Source organism: Arvicola amphibius, chromosome 2 (assembly GCF_903992535.2).
Source record: "Arvicola amphibius chromosome 2, mArvAmp1.2, whole genome shotgun sequence".
Taxonomy (NCBI): domain Eukaryota; kingdom Metazoa; phylum Chordata; class Mammalia; order Rodentia; family Cricetidae; genus Arvicola; species Arvicola amphibius.
The window spans coordinates 94,925,029-94,940,603 of NC_052048.2; the positions used below are offsets into that span (position 1 = coordinate 94,925,029).

The 15,575-nt window shown below is 41.5% G+C and overlaps 1 protein-coding gene across 1 annotated transcript in view; it reads left to right on the forward strand.

Moving 5' to 3' along the window:
* Positions 1 to 15,575, forward strand: part of Nbas (NBAS subunit of NRZ tethering complex) — a 305,414-nt gene that overhangs the window by 193,146 nt on the left and 96,693 nt on the right. Inside the window, exons 41-42 of the mRNA XM_038318917.1 lie at positions 9,663 to 9,892; positions 13,369 to 13,479. Of these exons, the coding sequence (XP_038174845.1) occupies positions 9,663 to 9,892; positions 13,369 to 13,479 (341 nt within the window). The remainder of the gene's footprint in view (positions 1 to 9,662; positions 9,893 to 13,368; positions 13,480 to 15,575) is intronic.

Below are 15,575 nucleotides of genomic sequence, written 5' to 3' on the forward strand. Positions count from 1 at the left end.
AATATGAAGGGGGTAATAATAAATGTTTCTTGGGAAGACAGCTGAGAACTCACGCTTCTGTAGTATACCTTGGACCCTGGAGCCTTGTGTTTTCAGTCTCACGTGCGCCTCAGTGTTCTGGAGGGAGCAGCAGTGAGCACAGTTTATAAAGCACCCCCACTTAGGAGTTAACGTTCTCCTTGGGAATCAGGTCTGTGTTAGTCACTGTTTGCTGCTTCAATAAAACACTATGACCTAAGGCTACTTATGTAAGAGTTTATTTTGGCTTAGGATTCCAGAGAGTATCTATAGTGGCAGGGCAGGCATAGCAGCAGGAGGCCTGAGCAGGAAGCTTAGAGATCACATCTTCCACATAAACACAAAGCAGAGGGTGAACTAAAAGTGGAATGTGGCTAAAACTCAAAGCCAGTCCCAGTGATGTACTTTCTCCAATAAGGCTATACCTCCTAAACGTTCCCTAACTTTCAACAGTGCCACCATTGGTGGGCCACATGTTCAAATACATGTTCAAACTCACACAGAATATTAAGAATAAAATGTAAAGGTAAGTAATGGGAAGTAGAGGTGTGTGTGTATGTGTGTGTGTGGTACGGAGAAGGGTCAGGAAAGGTGGCAGTTGGTAAAGGTTATCGTTGAGTAAAGACAAAACCATTAGCATCACTGTGCAGCCACTGATCAGAAGAGCTTTCTGGGCAGGAAGCAGCAACACCAAAGTCACAGAAGTGTCATTGTTCAGCCATACATCCTGTAGTGTTTTATCTCAAGGTATGTGAGTTGGCCTTAAATTTTTACTTTATAGAATTCAAAGCATAAAAGAGTTGCCTTTTATGTAAAAGTATGTTAAAAATTATGTAAAAGGCCTTCCTAGTTGTTCCAGAGACTGTCAGGAAGGGTTGTAACAATAATCAGCTGAGCGACTTGTTCTTCGAGCTGTCAGTGCACAGTAGAAATACAAAGTGCACCATGTAGCCACGTGTCTATTTTAAAATGCTTTCACTCCTGTCCTCCATTGGGCCTTGTGAGCATCTCCATTGTGCAGGGGACAGCTGTGCTCAAAACGGCTCAGAGGACTGCACTGCCCTGCTCGAGGTTACCCTAGGATAGGCGGCGTCCTGTTATGGCTTTTTCGGCTCATTACTTGGGCATGCTGCCACTCTGGCTTTTTTGCAAAAGAAGGAGTGTCACTTTTTTTTAGACCTGAGTGATCTTTCTGGCATACAAGTCTAATGGAATTTCTCAGTGGGATATTTTCATGTGCTGCTGTGTCTGTAATATGAATTCTAAGCTCCTGTGCATGACAGATAAACCCCCAATGAACCGCCTCTCTTTCCTATCCCTCAGGCCCGGTTCCCGACATTGCCTCTTTCAGAGATTGTATTCTAGCTGTTCTGATATTATATTTCTCAGAACTAAAATCTTGTGTGTACCTGTGTCGATATGTGGCTATAATCCTTTCTGCCCAGCTATCTACTCCCCACTGTGGACAAATGAGTCTGAGCCAAGCTACCTTCTCTGATGCCCTTCCTGCCTCCTCCATAGTCATGGGCCCTTTCATCTTTTTATTCCTTGCTTGTGTGCTCAGGGTAAAAGGTTCTTTTAGGATATTATATGTGATGCCAATGTGTCTCCTCTCAAGTCAGTGACTGCATTTGAGGACAGAAATCCCGCTTATCTTCAGGACCTAATTCCCTATGCATTCTCAGTGACTGCTAATTGGTATGTACATAAATTCAGAACTCTAGTCTACTGCTGTGCAGTGGGACATCAGGACACTAGGAGCTTCGGATGAGCAAATGTGAGGCCTGACCTGCCCAGACTGGAGGAAGGAGGGCAGTTGGGTGAGCTGGAGGCTTGGAGTACACAGGAGTGTTCCGAAGACTGATGACCCATCCTTGGACCCTTCAGCGGCTTCCCCTGCATCAGACAGCACTGCTGAGTTTGGAATTAAATATGACAGAGTCTTGATGAGTCATCCTGGAAGCGAGATGAAAGTGGTCTCAGTTTGTTGTCTCCACATGAGAATACCCAGTGAAGCTTGCCTTCCCTCATTGTCAGTGCAGTGGCTCTGGTTCCCCAGTCTCTTCATGCTCTCTACTCCCTGTGGCTCCGTGTGCGGGGACCACCCCCAGTAGATGATAGAATCCTGCCTGTGCACTATGAAGGTGGTGCTGTCCTGAGCCAGCCTGCAGCAGCTGGAACTCTCCAGGATTTTTAGGTGGCATTTGGAATAGCCTCTCGCCAATAGTTTTCTTCAGTTTTATACAATGATTGATAAATGAGTAATAGAAAATTACTCTCTCTTCTAACGTTTGTCCTAATTTGATCTCTTTTACTACATAATCCACATGTAGGCAAAACATACAGCTATAGAAGATGGTATTCAGTTAATTATGTTTCCATTTCATACCTGTCCAGCTGCAGATAGGAAATTCACATTTAAGAGAAGTTTATTTCGGATAGATTGTGCTGTGCCTTGCTTTTCACTCCCATCTGACCTTTGTGGTTGTCGTAAATGTGTTTGGAAGTATGGTCTTGCTGTCATTTGTAAAGTTCTGAGCCAATATCAGTTAAAAACGGAGACGTGTCCTTTAGCTTTATAGACTAGAGAAGCAAATGCAACAGGGATTAAATCCCACATTTCATGAAAAACTACTTCTAAAATGTGTGTGTGTGTGTGTGTGTGTGTGTGTGTGTGTGTGTGTAAGATAATAATAGAAATTACTAAGTAGAACACTATCTCAAAATAACAGCCCTAATGGGGAATCCCATACCACTTACAATATCACAAGCAGTATTACCAACAAATGGAGACCGTCAAACACAATAGACTTACACCTTTTTTGCTGCTTCAGTTGTATCAGTGAGTAGACATTTTTGTACATACTTGTGTATACCTTGGTGTCATAAAACCTTGACTATATTCTTTAAAGACATATTTTATTCACCCCTTGAAGAATTTTTGCTGCTTTGGAGGTAAATAGAATGACTCTTCATACTTTCCTTTTTAGAGGTTTTGGTGCCTTTTAATGCTGGTAGGCTTTTCTAGTCTGTGTGATATTTTGCATTATCACTTGGACATTGAGTATGGAAGATTTCAAAGCTAACCACAACGTATTTTAGTCTTCTTAGAGGCTGAAAGCTTCCACACTTGCGAGTTATGTCTTCAAACTTCTGGGAGAACAGGTTAGGGTGAAAAGACAAGAAAAATGGATGTTAGAGAATGCTCTAAACAGCAGGAATTCCCAAGTAAAGTTAGGTGTAAGGCTGGTTGTAGAGCACTCAGAGACATTACTTAGTGGCATAGAGACAGTGTCTGGAAGGCCGTGTGGTTTGAGTTTTCTTCCCAGCTATAGGACTGCAGCTGCAGGCCCCTGAAGTACAAAGCAGGCACAGAAGATTAAAACAGCTTGCCTGCCACCCCGCCCCACCCCACCCCTTGCTGGGTTGATTGAAGTTCTTGTGAAAACACTTTTCAAAGTATCAAATGTTTGCATTTGGAGAAATGACCGAAAGTGTGTATCAAATGAAGTATTGGAGTGAATCAAAAATTACTTTGGAATATTTTGAGAAAAGTCATGATTGCATGGGGAAATTTCCACTAAAATTTAAGTTGAGTTGTAGAAGTAATAATAACCAGCTAAGTCCCTTTAGAAAGAGAGGAGATAATGGTGTTAGTAGGCAAGTAATCTACAGAGCAGGTGAGTTTACAGTACTCATCCTGCTTGCTGCAGGATGACTCATCCTGGTCTTTATGAGGATTGATTGTATTGAAGAAATCACTTCAAGTTTTTTTATGTCAGAATGCAATTTGATATATCTATATTTTCCTGAGAATCTTTGGTTTTAAAATTAAACATCATATTTAAGGTCAAATCTACCTTATTTGTTTTTTATTGTTTTTTTAATTAAAAATTTCTGCCTCCTCCCCGCCTCCCATTTACCTCCCCCTCCCCCCTCCCCAGTCCAAAGAGCAGTAAGGGTTCCCCCCTGCCCAATGTGGGGCTCTGTCTCTATCTCCATCCATTGCCAGATGAAGGTTCTATGGTGATATGCAAGATATTCATCAGTATGGCTATAGGATCTGGCCATTTCTGGCTCCCTCTCCTCAGCTGCCCAAGGAACTAGCTTGGGGCATCTCCCTGGATACCTGGGAACCCCCCTAGAGTCAAGTCTCTGCCAACCCTAGAATGGCTCCCTTAATTAAGATATATAATTCCTTGTTCCCACATCCACCCTTCCTATATCCCAACCATCCCATTCCCCCAAGCTCTCCCCATCCTCCCCTTCACACTTTTCTCTCCCCATCCTCCCATCCCCCATCCCCCCATCCCACCCCACCCCAAGTTCCCAATTTTTGCCCGGCAATCTTGTCTACTTCCAATATCCAGGAGGATAACTACGTGTATTTCTTTGAGTTCACCTTCTTATTTAGCTTCTCTAGGATCACGAATTATAGGCTCGATGTCCTTTATTTATGGCTAGAAATCAATTATGAGTGAGTACATCCCATGTTCATCTTTTTGGGCCTGGGTTACCTCACTCAGGAAGAAATGCCAGGAATCATGCCTTTGAGGCCAATTCAGTTATTTCTCCTACCGAAGAAATTTTACTTTTTTTTTAGAATGTTTTTGTGAAAACTTGTCTCTTTTTCTCATGTTTTCCACAGTCATTTGAAATATTAAGAAATATGTCAAACGTAACTGATATTATGATAATTCATACACTTGTCATGCATAATTCCCTAAAGAGTTGTACTCAGGGAACCAAGCATAAAGTGCTGTTATTGTTTGAGCAGGAAAGACTGTTTGGGAAATGTAACTGTTCTCAACCTTCCCACACTCAGTTTACATATAGGTCTGAAAATAGCTCTACCTGTACTATAGAATGGCACTAAGAAGATCTGTCATTTGTAAATCTGTCATTGGTGAAAGGACTGCAGTGACTAGTCTCATTTATGTCATGGGGAATGTGTATGCACTGGTCTTAAAGCTTTAAGAGAATACTTTCCCTGAATTTCATGTATAAAAGGATGCTTCTAGAGTGCATTGTGCTTGGGAGTCAGGCCCTTGCATACTCTGCTACCTGCCTAGCAGTCTCATACGAGTTCTTAGGTCCCTGCCCACGTTAATACAGAAATAGCCTTAGGAGACACCTGTCCTCTGGGTTGTTCTATTAGCTGAGGTTCACTCAGCACAGGTGTATGAAGTTTCAGCCTTCCATTCTGAACACTTCAGTACTGGGGTTTTGTTCTTAAACATTTCATAGGTAATGTGAATAAATTTGATGTACAAAGTTGTGAAATAAGAACTATTCATACAAGACTAGTTTCACAGTAAAGGAGACGAGATTAAGCTGTTTCAGCTTGTGGGACTCTATTAACTATCCTCTGTTGGTCTGAAAATAAGTCTTTACAAAGCAATCGGTTCTAAATACTTAGTGGAAGCATGCAGTAGAGATGTACCCTCATTTCCACACTGGAGGGATTTGCGAGGATTTATCATATTTTAATGATTGAATTTGTGTGCACTCATAGGAGTTTAATCTTAGGAAGGTGATCATCCAGTAAAGCTCACCCTGCCCTGCCCCCCCCCCCCCTTGTAGAAACTGAGTACCAGGAGAATCAAGAAAGGAGATAATTCCTCCCTCCATGGCATTCCCCGAACTGCTTAAGAGTACCTCTAGTCATTTGCTACTTTTTAATTCCTTGAAAGTAAGCTATGGGCGTAACTTGTTTTCATAAACAGTAGAGAGAAAGGAGTGGTTTGTTAAGTAAGCTTCTGTTTGCCATAGATGACAGTCAGCACAGAGACCACAACAGTCCCAAGTACAGAGACTGAGACTGTGGAAGAGTCAGCCCCCAAGAGTCATGTATTCTGTACCCTGTCTTCCAAAGACTCGGGGATGGAGTGTAAGAGGTAGAGGCAGTGGATGACTATAAGGAGGTACTCACCATGGTGATGTCAGCGTGCACATGACCCAGAGAAGCCAAAACCAGACCAGTTTCCAGAATAGAGAACAGAGTTGGCCATGAGGTTCTACCCAGCCAGGGAACTTTTGGCAGGTGTTAGCTGCTGAGGAAGGAAGGGTCCATGTTCTCTAAGAGATAAAGTCGACAAAGCTCTAGTAGAAAACCACACATTCATGACTACTTGGGCAGCATAAATTAGCACAGAACATGCTAATTTGGGTGGGAATAGAAGGGGGTTAGATTTGGAAAGTCTTTTTTTTATTAAAAATTTCTGCTTCCTCCCTGCCTCCCATTTACCTCCCCCTCCCCCCTCTCCAGTCCAAAGAGCAGTAAGGGTTCCCTGCCCTGTGGGAAGTCCAAGGTCCTTCCACCTCCATCCAGGTCTAGGAAGATGAGCACCCAAACAGGCTAGGCCCCCCTCAAAGCCAGTACATGCAGTAGGATCAAAACCCAATGCCATTATCCTTGGCTGCTCAGCAGCCCTGCTTGTCCGCCATGTTCAGGGAGTCCGGTTTTATCCCATGCTTTTTCAGTCCCAGTCCAGCTGGCCTTGGTGAGCTTCCATTAGATCAGCCCCACCATCTCAGTGGGTAGGTGCATCCCTCGCGGTCCTGACTTCCTTGCTCATGTTCTCCCTCCTTCTGCTCCTCATTTGGACCTTGGGAGCTCAGTCCAGTGCTCCAATGTGGGGCTCTGTCTCTATCTCCATCCATCTCCAGATGAAGGTTCTATGGTGATATGCAAGATATTCATCAGTATGGCTATAGGATCGGGCCATTTCTGGCTCCCTCTCCTCAGCTGCCCAAGGAACTAGCTGGGGACATCTCCCTGGATACCTGGGAAACCCCTCTAGAGTCAAGTCTCTTGCCTATCCTAAAATGGCTCCCTTAATTAAGATACATACTTCCCTGCTCCCATATCCACCCTTCCTTTATCCCAACCATCCCATTCCCTCAAGCTCTAGATTTGGAAAGTCTTAGGGAAGGGAGGGTAAATATGATTGAAATGTACAAAATTCTCAAAGAACTAATAAAAAATTTAAAAAATACCTTATTTGTGTTTTCCAACAAACCAAAGAGGGTGTTGACTAACAGTCTTTCTTAGTGAAGAAACAGAAGAAATGAACTCTGAATTACCCCTCTACCAGGTGGGGCACAAGAATGTAAACTAACTACTGACTTAACTCAGAACACTTTACCAAGCACCTTATTTTTGTAGAAGATTCTGTTGTGTTCTAGGAAAGATGGATTTATGACATGCTCATGGACTCTGTCCTTCAGAAATTATGATATAATAAGGGAAGGGAAGCACAAATTATGTAACAACAGTTGCTGTAAGGTTTTTAAAATAGTCTTTCAGCAAGCTTTACATTGCCTTTTTTTGGAGCCCTCCTTTATGCCATCTTGGTTTGTATATTTTCTCTTAGGCTTCTAAAGCTGTTTGATCCTTGGTTCCAGTTATCTAACTATTTATTATTCATTCATTCAGTCAGTCAATTTTTATTAATAATTCTAGACACTAGAATGTTTATATCTAACCTTTCCTGGAATATATCTTTATATTTCTCGGGGCCTTTCTTATGCTAGTCCCTGATGTTAGCATAGCTATTAGCTCTTCCAAGAAGATTTATCTGGCATATTCTGTTTCCCTGTAGCATCCCATGCTCATTGTGTTTGCCATCTTCCTAACCTTGCTTCCTTGTCTGTCTCAGTAGGTTGCATCCCTAGAGTAGCAGGGCACATTCTCATAGTACATTGTTTGGTACTTAGTGTACCCCCATTTTTTGTAAAAGAACATATGAACAAAGGTTTTTAATTCCAGGTAAACTTCAATTGTGAAGGCTACTGATTTTTTTTTAAATGTTAGATATATTTGAGATAATTTATTAAGCAGTTTAACTGACCACAAAACAATTTATCTGACCATGAAGTAACTAACCAAACAATGTTCAGCAAAATAACCACTGGTATTGAATACCTTCAGTTGGTAAATAACTAAGACAAAAATGGTGGCAGAGATAAGAGTTAAGGAATAGAACAGAACCATTGTATTTCTTTAAATATGTATCTTAAAAGAATTAATATGGCCCTGTGGTTTCCTTTGGTATAATTTAATGTCATGTTTTTTTTTTGAGATTAGGGCCTAATATAGAGATAGAGAGATTTAGGGAAAAAATGAAATACAGTTAGGCTCACTTTTATTTAAGTCCACCTGTTAGAATCCAGTATTTCTCTAATTGGTTTTTATTTATGCCTGCAGACTGTTCCATAATAGGATGAAGAGAGCCACTGTCAGGCCAGGCTTGGTTGAATAGACTCAACATTGACAAATCTTCAGTGCAGCTCAGAATAATGGGTTTTCTTGTTAAAATGCTGACAGCTTACCATCATTAAGAATGGAGTTCTGAGAAAGAAAGACTGTGTGTGTGTTTTCTTCCTAAACTTACTTATTATAAAATGTATAGCTTGTCTGCTAACAATCAGGGTAGAGTGAGTTAGTGTCATAGTATGATGGCATTTGTGTTTCCAGAATCATGACTGAGTCTCTCTGTTTTGCTTTATTGAGTTTCAACACACACACACACATACACACACACACACACACAATTTCAATCAATAAGTATAACCACTTAATCACTAATTTACCTGCTCTTCTATCTGTTGGATGGATGTAAAAGGAGCTGTGGGCCGCTTCCCGGCCGCCTGGCTAGCTTATGCCCCGAAATAACAACACACAAATTGTTTTCATTTAAATACCGCTTGTCCCATTAGTTTCAGCCTCTTATTGGCTAATTCTCACATATTGCTTTAACCCATATTTAGTAATCTGTGTAGCACTACGAGGGGTAGCTTACCAGGAGAGATCTTAACCTGCGTCTGTCTCAGAGAGGAGAGGCCTGGTGTCTGCCTGAGATGTCTGCCTGACTCTGCTTTCTTTATCCCACAATTCTGTTCTATCTACTCCACCTACCTAATTTTCTGTCCTATTAAAGGGCCAAGGCAGTTTCTTTATTAACCAATGAAAGTAACCCTCCTCCATCAGTTGCATTCACTGTTTTATTCTATTTCACTAATAATATTGCTTTTTGAGATGCTACCAAGAACCATAGGCCCCATGTCCTTTCGAGCCACAAATCAGAGTCAATAGTCAAATCCATTGACTATTGCACACTTTCTTTATATCTAGAAGTTCCTTTAACTTTTGCAAGCATGAGGAAGTTTTTATTTTGGTTTTTTTTCACCTGTTGCCTGAAGAGAACATTCCTCTCCTTTGCTGTCTACCTTCTATAGTGAGGTACCTTTCTTACTGAGAGTATTTAGGGTGTATACAGAGGTGATGGGAAGATGAGAATGTCTTCTCAGAGTGAACTATTAAAAGTGATCAGCAAGTTAGAACAAAAATGTGATATAAGTTTATGATAGTTGAAAAGCTGAAAATATTAATTCTTAAGTTGTTCAGAAAGTTTTTAAGATGGTAAAAAGATCAAAGCAGGAGTCCAGAAAGCTCAGCTCTGCATCCTTTCTTTGAGTTGCATTAAGTGCCTCCTCTGCAGTTGGCTTTTAGGAGACTATGTACCCAGCAATGGGAAGTACCATTTAGATTTCCAGGAGCTGTCTTCTACTCTTTTTTACATACCTGTTCATATATGTATGCTCCAAAATGTATAAAATACATTTTTCTTCAACTTTCACAGGTTGACCCTAAAATATTAATCAAGATGGTCACCAGGCATGTGGCTCAACATGGACATGAGTCCTGGCCTGATGACCTCGTGTCAATGACCAAGCAGCTCCACTACTACAACGAGCGTCTCCTGGATTTCACCCAGGCTCAGCTCCTTCAGGGCCTGCGGAAGGGTGTGGATGTGCAGAGGTTTACTGCTGATGACCAATACAAAAGAGAAACCATCCTGGGCCTTGCAGAGTAAGTGCTTACCTTGTCTCCTGAGGGGTGGGTTCACAATGCAGAAGAATGAGTTGAATTCATGAATTAGCACGCATAGTTGTTAGGAACCTTTCTCCAACTTTCCCAGTCCTGTGAGGAATAGACTTAAGACTAAGTAGTCTTAAGCTAGAGAAGTCTATCATAAGCAGACACAGACTTGGGAGCCTATTAATTTTGGTAGTAGTTCTGAATTGTGTTGGGGTTTCACTGTTGTTTTCTGTTAAGCATCTCAGTCTTGTTAACCCAGTTCCAGAATTGTGTCAGTTCTAGGGACCTGGGCAATGCCTTGGCAAAGAAGGATGGTGTCTATGATGGGACTTTAAAAATTAGATGGCCTCTTATTCTTGGCTGAGAATCTCCCATCTCAGAGTACTTTGAATTGATATTCTTTAGTGTGTTCATAGATACTCTGGTGGTTTGAAAGAAATTGGCCCCCAAAGGGAGTGGCGTTATGAGGAAGTGTAGCTTTTTTTGAAGTGGGTCTAGCCTTGTTGGAGGAAGTATGTTACTGTGGAGGTGGGCTTTGAGGTCTCATATGTGCTCAAGCCACACACAGTGTCTCAGATCACTCACTGTTGCCTCTGAGTCAAAATGTAGGACACTCAGCTACTTCTCCAGCACCATGTCGGCTTGCACACCACCATTTCCCACCATGATGATAATGGAGTAAACCTCTGTAATTGTAAGCCACCCTAATTAAATGTTTTCTTTTATAAGAGTTTCTATATTCACAGAAATAGAAATCTTAACTAAGATCGTTACAGTTGCGCTCAGTTTAGAAAAATCAAGTATTGTAGGGACAGTTGCCTACATCCCATTTTCTAGAAAAACAAGCCATTTTCAGCTCAGTCTCCTCACAGAGGAGGAAAAAACTGCCATTTGCCTTGAGTGAAGAGGAGGTCCTGCGTGAGAAGGTGGTACAACTTAAGCCCAGTTGCAAGATTGACTCTCCAGGAATGGAGGAATGGAATTTGTTCCCTTGTATTTTTATTGCTGGCTTGCTGGATTAGTTCCAGTGAGTAATAGTGACTGTCCTGAAGATGTGAGAAGATGGCCACCCACGTGATTAATAGTAGAAACTGATTTTAACTCCTCCACACAACTATCGCATACTCACTGTGGAGCACACCCAAGTGTTATGTGTGATACTCTATAGGCTTCATCTGAACTTTTCCATCCTATAGACAGCCCTGTGATATCAAAGTATTCTTATCTGCATTTATTAAATTAAAAAAAAGTTGCTGCTTAGGGATGGTCAGTGGCATAAGTTTAATGGGTGATAAAATCTAGAAGTTTGATCTTAATTTGGGTCTGTCACATCTCTACCACAACATGGTATGCCTTCTTGTACATTGTTTCCACTCTCAAGGAAGCTCTATCAGGCCATGCAGGTTAGTATTGAGGTCTTGAGACTTTGGTTGGATTGTGTGTTTGCTGATAGGACAGTTATTTGTGTTTCCTGAGATATTCCTTTGAAATACCAAAAAATATTTTGATGGTGGTAATGGTATGATATTGTTCAATATGATTCTTTAAATCCTTACAAAGTGGCAAAGAAGTATTGTCAGTCTCTGGTAACTATATTATTCTGGACCTCTTTGCTCTTGGAGGCATCTGGATTTTCTGTGAGGTCTGAGGTCTGGATCTTCCTCCAGGCAGTGTGTGAGAGCCAAAGGAGAGTGGAGAAAGCCTGTGCTAGTCTCAGTTAAGAAGTGGCTTCCTCTTAATCATTTCTCCTGAAAGGTCAGCTTCAGTGTCAATTAATGTCTGACTTGATGGTATCCTAAGTTAGTGCGTAGTTCAACTTTGTTGCTTCTAGAAGAAGAATCTGAGAAACAGGTTTTTAAGGAGTTGTTCAAGGTCACACAACTAGGACTTGAGCCTGGGTTTCCTTCTAGACCCAGTGTGCTTTTCTTTTGGCCATTTGTAATCTTGCTGGCATGTTGATGGTTTCTTATGACAAGATGATTATGCAGAATACAATATTGTGAGGTAGAAAGTGTCTTAGATTATTAGATACATTTTGCTGGAGTTTTTTCTAAGTATGCAGCTAGCTTATGCTATTTGAAGTATGTCCTCAAGGATAAATGCATGCTTTTGATAAATAATATAATAGATTCTTTTATATTCTATAGCTTAGAAAGATGCACAGTGGGGTTTGAGCTTTGCCATTTCTAAGTTGGTGGAGATTCTAGTGTTTAGGGCAGTATTAAGAAATAGTTTCTCGGGTGCTGGAGAGATGGCTCAGCGGTTAAGAGCATTGCCTGCTCTTCCAAAGGTCCTGAGTTCAATTCCCAGCAACCACATGGTGGCTCGCAACCATCTGTAATGAGGTCTGGTGCCGACTTCTGGCCTACACAGACAGAATATTGTATATATAATAAATAAATATTTTTAAAAAAAGAAATAGTTTCTCCTGATTTTTGCCATTCTATCCCCAGTTATGCACAGTGTGGCCATACTTCTTCCCACCCCTTGTCATTTGTAAGTTAGTGTTTGCTCCTTGGGTCTTACATTGCCTGCATGTCTTTAGGAAGGCAGGCAACTTTGAAGAGGGTATAACATAATTTCGTTCCTTCTCATCCCCACAAAAGCTTTATTAGGCTTTATGTGAAATTCTTGCTAAATATTTGGGCACCATTTGTAGACAGAAGTTTCTGTCCTGCATACTCCTACAGCTGTTCAATCCCAAAGAAACACACTGAGGCTTATATTAATTATAAACTGTTTGGCCTATTAGCTCAGGCTTATTATTAACTATCTCTAACATTTTAAATTAATCTGTAATTTTTATCTATGTTTAGCCACTTGGCTTGGTACCTTGTCTCAGTAAGGCATTCTTATCTTGCCTTTTCTACATCTGGCTGGTGACTGCATCTCTGCCATTCTTTTTCCCAGAATTCTCCTAGTCTGGTTTCCCCGCCTATACTTCCTGCCTGTCTACTGATCAATCAGTATTTTATTAAACCAATATGAGTGACAAATCTTTACAGTGTACAAGAGCATAATCCCACAGCATACTTTTATGCTTTTAAATGTCTCTGACTATAGAGTCTGAATCAGAATTCTTACTATTTATTCCTCAGTACTATTGCCATTTGACTGGGGAATCCCGTCTTGGGGAAGACCATACTATGCTTGGCAGGATATTCAGTATCATACCTTGTTTATGACTACAAATCCCATCCTATTTGTGGCAATTAGAATGTTTCTTCACATGGTCAGGTGGCTCCTATTTGACAGGTAGCTTCTGGCAAATAGGTTCCTGCTAACCTGCCTTGCAGCCCTGTGAGTGGGAGCTGGGAAGCCTTTTTACTGCATTCTCAAGAGTTATGAATACAAAATACACAGTCCTCTCTGACATGGCTCTGTGTCCCAAAGAGAATTGTCTGTGCTGATTAGGGTCATCTAATCTTTCTCTTTCCCCTTTCTGTGCTTGGCGGACACTCCTGAAGGACCCTTGAGGAAAGTGTCTACAGCATTGCCCTTTCACTGGCCCAGCGGTGTGGCGTCTCACAGTGGGAAGTCTTCATGACCCACTTGGAGTTCCTGTTCAGTGATAGTGGGTAAGTACAGTTGACATGCACATTGATGACCATGCCTATCTCTTCAGACTCTTGTTTAAAACACAGTAATTTCAGTGTTCCTCTTAGTGTAGACTAGGATGTTGATGTGGGATGTCCTTCTGTATATGTGTCGGTTTTATTGATGAATAAAGCTGTTTTGGTCAGTGGCTTAGCATAATAAAGCCAGACTGGAAATCTGAACAAAGATAGAGAGTAGGAGGAGTCAGGGGGGACATCATGTAGCTGGTGAAGGGGTAACCTGTCGCACCAGTAAGCTCCAGCCTTGTGGCAATTCACATTATTAGAAATGGGTTAATTTAATAGTTAGAGCTAGCCCATAAGAAGCCTAAGACATTGACCAAACAATTGTAACTAAAAGTGAGCATTAGAGTGGTTATTTCATAAGCAGCTTCAGGAACAGGTGGGAAGAAAAAACGAACAAGCCAGGGGAACCAGCAGGATAGAGAATATGCCTAGCTACATCTGGCACCCAGTGTGGGGCTTGATCTCACGGCCCTGGGATTAAGAATCCCATGCTCTACTGACTGAGCTAGCCAGGCTGGTACTGGGAGTGATATGGTACTTTAGTAGTGGGAGACAAGGGTAGGTATCTTGGCATCTTAGAGTCTACAGTGGAAGTTAGAAGACAATTTGAGTAATGACTTAGGCAAGTATGAAAATAAAATTTTTATGTTCTGTGTAGAAAATCCAGTTAGGAAAATAGAATACTTAGGGAAGACTTTCCTGAGAGCATAATATTTGAGTTGTGCTATGGTTTGGGTATGGTGTTTATAGCCTCCAAGTGTTTACTTGTTGAAATTTAATCCCACTGGGGGACAGTAAAGGAGCAATAATCCTGCTGTGCTGTTTAGATCAGCCTTGGGAAGGTGATTGGGATTGGATTAAGTCATCACAGTAGAGTGACTATATAAGTTGGTATAGACATGCATGCACTGTCTTTCCTTCACCCTGCAGCGCTCTGTCAGACTTAGGACTCTGCCAGCTAGCATGAAGGACTTGAGCTTATAGATCTGTGATCTGAATAAACTTTTGTATCATGAAGTAGTCTGCTCTGGGCATTTCATTATAGCAATTCAAAATGAAATCTCAATATTGAGTCAGGCTTAACTATACTACAAGGGGAAGGGAGCCATTTGGGGTGATTTAGTAAACACAGAGGTCCTTATATTAGGAGCATGATGAGCCAGAGGGCCTGGCAGAGAGTCACTGTGATAGGACAGACATGGGAAATGCATGTGGGTGAGGTGCAGGAACTAGACCATGCTATGCTCATGATTTGGCTTCTTGAAATTATATTAGTCACTGAAATATTAACATCTACATTTTAAGCATTTATCAAAATGTACTGTATTGATATTATAGATGGTAAATCCTCTCCTAAGTACACATTTTTTCCAGGCCCTCAAAAGGACCATTGACATCTCCCTAAGAACCATAGGATATTTAAACATTTGAATGAAATAGAAGGTGAAAAGTAATTGACCAAAGTTTCACTTCAGTAAGATCTCTTTGGTTAGTGTGTGGAAGAAAGATTATGGTAAGGTAGGGAACTGTTGTAGGAAGAGCATGCAGGACAGGTTATCCCAGCTTAGAGTAGGACTTTGGAAGTATAGGAGAGGCAAGAATAAGTTCTAGAAACACTTGAAAGGCAAAATAGTGTACTTAGCATGTGGGTAAGCAAGGATGAAGTAAACACAGGAACACTGAGGGAAGTCTGTGGGTCCACCTGTTGCATGGCAGCACCCCTGAGTGAGGAAGGGAGCTCTACTCAGGTAAAGCAGGTTGGAGGAGTGACTTGTACCTGAAGAGGGCAGGGCAAGGGTTCAGTTGCCACAGGGAGAGCTGGATGTCAGGAGACTGAGCATAGGACTGACCTGAGAGCTCTGAGCATGTGGATAACCTCTGTGCTGTACGCTTGGCAGGGACTCACATGAGAAATGGAGGGAGACCTGAGACAGTGTCGTGGTTAGTTTTATGTTAACACAAGCTGCAGTTATCTGAAAGGAGGAAACCATAAGGTCAGCCTATAGGGCATTTTCTTATTTTCTTAACTAGTGATCAATAAGGGAAGGCCC